This window comes from Triticum aestivum, chromosome 2B, assembly GCF_018294505.1.
Source record: "Triticum aestivum cultivar Chinese Spring chromosome 2B, IWGSC CS RefSeq v2.1, whole genome shotgun sequence".
Lineage (NCBI taxonomy): Eukaryota > Viridiplantae > Streptophyta > Magnoliopsida > Poales > Poaceae > Triticum > Triticum aestivum.
The window spans coordinates 722,141,487-722,148,253 of record NC_057798.1 but is presented as its reverse complement, the minus strand read 5'-3'; the positions used below and the strand labels follow the sequence as shown (position 1 = coordinate 722,148,253).

The window sequence follows — 6,767 nt, the reverse complement described above, 5'->3', positions numbered from 1 at the left end:
AAACGAGAGATATGAGTTTTCTGTAAAATATGTTTAAGTGGTCACGAGGTATCCCATCTCTTATCCGATTGATCTATCTACAATCCAGTGGCTCCTTTTACAGTTTTCAGGTTTTCAACGAATTCCAGCTGAAAGAAAATTGTCTTCTAACTTGCCAGTTTTGTCATAAATCCATCACTTATGCTACTCCTAACTTATGTCGTATGCAAACTTACTTTTTCTTTTCCAAAACGGAGAATATGCGAGAATAAAACAACAGCCTGCAAACAGAGCATTTGCTTTTCTCGCAAGCTGATGCAACAGCAGCGCGTAAACGAATTAGTTATCTCATTTCTCAAATGATACATCAGCATCTAGACGAATCAGTCATCTCATTTCTCAAAGATGAAATGCTTCTCAAATGATCACCTGTCACCGATTACAGAAGCTGAATTGTTCCAGCGTCAAGTATCGTTTCGCTGACATTATCAGGTAGCAGTTGCAAACAAGGCTCCAGTACATTAATCGCAACACTGCAGCTCTGCATCAGAGCTGTGTCTGGCCTATGCTGAGATCCAGGTGCACAGAGCCACGGCGACGTTTTCAGCAGCCACAGACCAACGGAATGACGCCACCTGAAGTAGCAATTTTCACTTCTTCGAAGAGGTGCCGAACCCGCCGAAGCCCATCATAGCAGCAACATCAGGGTCAATGTCCTCAGGTTCATTCTGGCCAGCCTGCTCTTTCTGAAACCAATTCATACCATGTCACTACAAACTCTTGACGATTCTCAACAGCCCAATGGACTGACAGACTGCAAGTCTCGCGTTTAATGGAAAACGCGCAGTAGAAACAGGAAATTACATACACAGACACACATAAAAGATTGTGCTTATACCTTCTTTTCTTTCTTCTTTTCTCTGCGCTGACGCTTCTTCTCCTCCTCCTCTTGCTGCTGTTTCCATATTCTCTCATCCAAATCTGAAGAAAAAGGCGAAGAAGCCAATTTTAAATTTCAGATAGTAATCTGGTAGACGATTCTGTGGACAATGAATTGAGAGGAGAAATGACATCCTAGATGATGTTTTCGCATTGCATCACCTTGTTCACTGAAGCTGGCTGGGTCCTTCCTCTTCTTAAGTGCCTCAAACCGTTTTTGAACCTGCGGGCAGAAAGAGTTATTGACATTTAAACATATGGAAGCTAACCATGCAAGCAGCTGTCCACTTGGCTTAGATAACCCGGAGATTTTCATTTCAAATTTGCGATGATAAACCAATGAAATAACCAGCACATGATGAATAATGATTTTAGTTATTAGATGGACTCAGGTCCACAGACAAGCTTCAATTTTTATACCTGTTCGAGTGACGCCCTTTCAACACGCATAGACATGCCCAATGCTCTCTGATCTGTCAAATGTTCAAACCAAAAAACATGAAACTGATGATAGGCAAGTTTGCTAGACCAACTGAACTTAAAATAGAGTTTGCAGGTACTTACGCTTCTTGCCATTTATATGATCCAAATAGTTGGCTGAATCTTTAACAACACACTCACATACTGAACAGTAGTATCCAGCCTGCCAGAAAGATGGTAAAATGAGAACAAGCTTTTGTGCGATAAACTGAGCATGAACAGTATCTAGTTGAGCATTAATATTTGCATCATCCTCCAATCCCATGGCAAGCGAGATTAATTATGTAGCAATAGTACTGTTCTAAATTTCATGCATTGATATTTGAAAAGAAGAACAAGCAAGTCACGAATCAAACACTAATAAGTAAAGACTGATTGTGGAAACATGAGACCTAAATCTAAAAAACAACAAAAGAATAACACATAAAACAGGTCTTCTGAGTTCTGAATTAAGATCTCACCAAGTTCTCAAGTACAACAAACAAACAACATGGAGTCACATACTCTGGCAGAATGTCTAACAAGTAAGCAAACTGAAAATTTTACAAACATTGCAATTTCTAATCTTAAATAACAAGCCCTATGAGATTTTGGGACAAACCTGCTGACTCAAAGGTGCGATTGGGGTTACCACCTGAAAAGGAGAGGCAAAATAATATGGTTAGGTATACATTTAAGTAATATAGAGTGTCTACTTTATATATACAGATTGTTTTTAGCGAATAGAAGAACAGCTTATTGATGATAAATGAGTAAATGACCAAACCGAACCCCTATACAAATAAAACATTCACACGTGGACAGCTACTCATCTTTTGTAATACTCATTCATACTTCTAATCTTCGAATCTTAAGCACACTTTTATGATTTCCATCCTTATGTTTTACTCCCTCCGTTCCTAAATATAAGTCTTTGTAGAGATTCCACTAGGTGGACTACATACGGAGCAAAATGAATGAATCTAAACTTAAAATGCATCTATATACATCCGTGTGCGGTTTATAATGGAATCTCTACAAAGACTTACATTTAGGAACGGAGGGAGTATATTCAAGAATTGCATTATGCTACTCAAAAGTGTTTTAAGGCTTTCAGCATTGTCCTAGTCATGTGCTGGTAATATCAAACTGTTGATCATTGTCCTAGACTCCTACTCCCTCCGTTCCTAAATATAAGTCTTTCTAGAGTTATCAAATTGACTAACACATACGGATGTATATAGACATCATTTAGAGTGTAGATTCACTTGTTTTGCTCCGTATGTAGTCACTTGTTGAAATATCTAGAAAGACAAATATTTAGGAACGGAGGGAGTAGAATATAGTACTACAGCACAGCGGCAGTACTACTCAAAGCCCGCTCTTCTTAAGGCCTTGGCTATTATTCCTCTTATTTGGCTACCTCGAAATAGTGAAATTACCATTCGATGATTCGAGCCTGGTCTTTGATAGGGAAACAATGATTTCTTTTTCTTTTCAGAAAATGATTGGGGAACAATAAGGATCAACCACCGCACTGATTACATAAAGAACTGCAAGTTAGGCTGTCTCTTGCATAGCAGTTGGGAAGAGATAGGTAATGCAGAAAATTAATATATAGTGGATCGAGCTTTTTGATCTTGCACAATTTGCACTGGCCCAGAGATCCTTTAAAGGAGCAGCAATACTCATCTAGTGGAGTAGTACAACAATGATGGCCTCTGACTCCGATCGCCTTCGTGCCCTCAAGGCTTTCGACAACACCAAGGCCGGCGTCAAGGGCCTCGTTGACACGGGCATCACCACCATCCCCTCCATCTTCCACCACCCCCTCCCCCTCCACCGTCTGCATGCAGATCATGAGCACCACTTCACCATCCCGGTCATCGACCTTGCGGCTGCCGTGGGTGCTACTACTACTACACCATCCAAGCGAGCTGAGCTGATCGCTTCGGTAAAGGCGGCCACAGAGACGGTGGGCTTCTTCCAGGTGGTGAACCATGGCGTGCCCAAGGCGGTCATGTCAGAGATGCTCGCGGCATTGCAGGGCTTTCATGAGGAGCCGGCGGAGGCCAAGGCGCCCTACTACAGCCGGGACTCTCGCCGGCGCGTGAGGTACCAGAGCAACTTCGACCTGTTCCGGTCGCCAGCGGCCACCTGGCATGACACCCTTTTCATGGAGACGGCGCCGGAGCCGACGCCGCCCGAGGAGATCCCGCCCGCGTGCAGGACCATCGTGCCTGAGTACACAAGGCTGGTGCAGCAGCTGGGCCGCACCCTACTCGAGCTGCTGTCGGAGGCACTAGGCCTCCGCCGTGGGCACCTGGAGGAGGATGCTGTGTGCCTGGAGGGGCTCGCCGGCCACTACTACCCGTCCTGCCCAGAGCCGCACCTGACGTTGGGCATCACCGCCCACTCCGACCCCTGCTTCCTCACCGTGGTCCTCCAGAACGCTGTGGGTGGCCTCCAGGTGCTCGTTGACGGACTACAGGAAGACGACAAGAAGAAGTTGGATGCTATGTGGGTGGACATGCCAGCGGTGGCGGGCGCGCTGGTGGTGAACGTCGGCGACTTCCTGCAGCTTGTCTCCAACGGCAAGTTCAGGAGCGTGGAGCACCGCGTGGTGGCCACGAGCGTCGGGCCTCGCGTCTCCGTGGCCTGCTTCTTCCGGCAGCAGGGCGCGGCCATGTCAATGAGAGTGCTACAGCCAATTGTCACCGACGGCGAGGCGCGGTACAGGAGCACCACCATGGCGGAACTGGTCCGGCGCTACAGGGCCAAGGGCCTCGACGGCAGCTCTCTGCTCCAGCACCTGAGTCTCTGAATCCATCCGATCAAAACTACAAGCTCGTTGCTCGCTCAGCACCCCAATCATATCCATCCTAGCAATGTAAGATGCTTGGATTGTGTTTGTGGTTCGAATTCAATATATATATGTATCCAAGCAATGCAAGGTGCAATTAATCTTTTCTGCTTTCCAAAGTGGATGTCATAGAAAGATTGGACATCCAACACAGATGAAACAGGGAGCAAGATACTGACAACGTCTCAGTTCAGCTCCCCAAATTTACAGGAAAAGTCAGGGAACTCTCTCCTCGCCGCTTTCATTTAAGCAGGTTCATTACAGGACAAATTATATATGTCACCAGCACGCAAGAATGCGGATGCAGTTTTCAGAACATGAAAGATGGTTGGCTTGTTGGTCTTTCCATGAATTGCAGAGAGCGTCAAATTAAGACTAGCCATGGCAACATTACAGTATATACGCAGAAACTGCATATATTGTTCGGCTCATCTAATTGATTGGTAAGGTCTGTTTGACAACCTCTATGGGAAAATAGCAGCATAAAGAACATACAATGCCATGACATACTAAAACATCCAATACCCACAAATCAACATCCAACAATTCAAATCAAGCGTAAACATGAAGTCTCAGATACTAGGTTGCAAATTAACCTAAATAAGGAACTTCAAAATGCACCACGCGAGGCATTACAGATATACATACACAAGAAGAAATTGAGGAATCACACCCAATTGAGCTCACAGGTTATACAACAATGAGGAAACATGGAAAAACATAATAAGGAACATTATTTGAAACCTATATGATTTTACAAACCTGGGTTTTGCCAAGGCGAGACTCAAGATCAACTTCATAATCCCTATGCTTCAAAGGCTGTCTTTGCACAGGAGGGCCCCTATCTGACGTTTGTAGAGGAAATAATTCAGTATTGCATGAATAACAGCAAGGCTACAGATTTAATAGAACTAATAACTTTAGACAGAGTGCATACCCTTGCCTCTCCGGGCTTCATCCTGCATAACCAAGGGAGAAAGACAGGACAAATGTTAGCAATGTATTGAACAAGAGAGAAGTATGAATATGATCATGTTTAGTTTTCAGAAAACAGTAGGACATCGTGGAGGACCTTCTCATCCCGCTCTCTCTGTCGAGCTCGCTCCAAGTACTCCTCCTTGTCAAATTTCCTACGGAAAGTGTTATCCACGCCTGCAGGCTACGCACCATAAGAAGCAGAGGATCAGCTCAAAATCCTCAAATGCACCACACTGGCTTCTCTACAGACAAAAAGAATTAAAAGTAGCAGCAACTCACATTTCCGCCAGACATCTTGCCCCGTTCACTGCCAATCAGCTGCTACCTACAAATCATCACATATACAAGAAAGATAAGAAACAAAACAATAACCTGGAACGAATTGTTGCTGCACGACAAAGCGAACAAAACGTGCCTCTGTGCAACCATCAGAGAAGCTGCTCATGATGGCAGAGGGACTTGACTCATTGAAACAATATACATCCCTAGGCTGAAAATTAACCAGCGCAGTAACCTACCCACAGCAGACGCATTGCTTGACATAGAAAGAAGTATACGAGGCAGAGGTGCAGTTGATATGAAATTCGAATCATACATCAAAATCGATAAAGCGTGGCAAAACAACACAGCATGGTAGAATATCCATCTTGTATTTTAGTATTGCAACGAAACTGACCCGAACGAATTGAACCCTAATACGGGGCACGGCATCATAAACAGCACTAACCGAACATCGGAGGATAGATAACCCTGGCCTCTATCAGGCATGAGCGAATTATGAGGACACTGGGATCGGAATCGAGGGAGAATTGGGCGCACGGAACTCACAGCGAGGGGATCTGACGGCAGGAGGTGGGTGGAGGGAGCTGCCCAGGAGCGCTTGCCGCAGGCGCCGGGACTGGCGGGGAGGGAGGAGGCGGTGGTGGCAGCGCTATTCGAAGTTGCAACTGCCGGGGCAGCACCAACAAGGGCCGGCGGCGGCGACGGGCGGGATCCACCGGGGGCCGAGGACGGTGGGGAGAGCCGAAGCAGCGCAGAGATGTTTTTTGTTTTGTTTTTTCTTTACGGGTAAGCAGCGTAGGGATGTGGCCTGGGATGGACCGAGAGGCTCGTGGTTGGGCTGGGCCGAAGTTTGGTTTTCTCAATCAAACTCTGAGGCGGTAAGTAGCCAAGAGAAATCTCGAAAAAAAAAATACCCCTAAAAAAAATTTGAGGATAGAGCGTGTGTATCATTTATTATTAGATACATTAAAACTGAGCACTATTCCAGCCCTCTCAGACCATTAGTGCTTTTGACCGTCGGATTTGCACTTCTAAACATTTTTGGCCGTTTAATCAAAGTATGTGCACTTTTCATACCCTCTCAGGCCATCAACAGTTTTGACCATTCGATCTGGACTTTTGGACGTCGCTGGCCGTTTGATCTATTTGCAATCTCTCCTGAGCTTCGGTTGATGTACAGGGAGTGCTACAAGGGGCTGGGCCGATGCTCCCATGACAAAATCGGTAGCCTATTATTAATTGGGCCAACTGGGCCCTTGAATCTGGG

The 6,767-nt window shown here is 45.4% G+C and overlaps 2 protein-coding genes across 2 annotated transcripts; one reads left to right on the top strand and one right to left on the bottom strand.

The window, feature by feature from the left end:
• Nucleotides 1-274: 274 nt before the first annotated feature.
• On the bottom strand, nt 275-6,303 carry LOC123046952 (zinc finger matrin-type protein 2). Its single transcript, XM_044470411.1, has 11 exons — nt 6,047-6,303; nt 5,498-5,543; nt 5,313-5,399; nt 5,178-5,199; nt 5,003-5,085; nt 2,000-2,032; nt 1,483-1,561; nt 1,339-1,391; nt 1,081-1,141; nt 878-960; nt 275-725 (listed from the first exon to the last, which is right to left on the bottom strand). Exons 2-11 carry the CDS (start codon nt 5,510-5,512, stop codon nt 630-632), a joined length of 612 nt encoding a protein of 203 aa, XP_044326346.1. The 5' UTR covers nt 5,513-5,543; nt 6,047-6,303; the 3' UTR covers nt 275-629.
• Nucleotides 2,981-4,344, top strand: LOC123046951 (1-aminocyclopropane-1-carboxylate oxidase homolog 1-like). Its single transcript, XM_044470410.1, has one exon. It carries the CDS (start codon nt 3,089-3,091, stop codon nt 4,199-4,201), a length of 1,113 nt encoding a protein of 370 aa, XP_044326345.1. The 5' UTR covers nt 2,981-3,088; the 3' UTR covers nt 4,202-4,344.
• Nucleotides 6,304-6,767: the final 464 nt, after the last annotated feature.

Bases quoted from the DNA above. Each gene is read 5' to 3' on its own strand.
- LOC123046952 (XM_044470411.1), bottom strand. The intron at 1,562-1,999 runs GTTTGTCCCAAA...TCTTTCTGGCAG, and splicing joins TCGCACCTTTGAGTCAGCAG to GCTGGATACTACTGTTCAGT. The intron at 961-1,080 runs GTGATGCAATGC...CTTTTTCTTCAG, and splicing joins AGCCAGCTTCAGTGAACAAG to ATTTGGATGAGAGAATATGG.
- LOC123046951 (XM_044470410.1), top strand. From the start codon at position 3,089: ATGATGGCCTCTGACTCCGATCGCCTTCGTGCCCTCAAGGCTTTCGAC.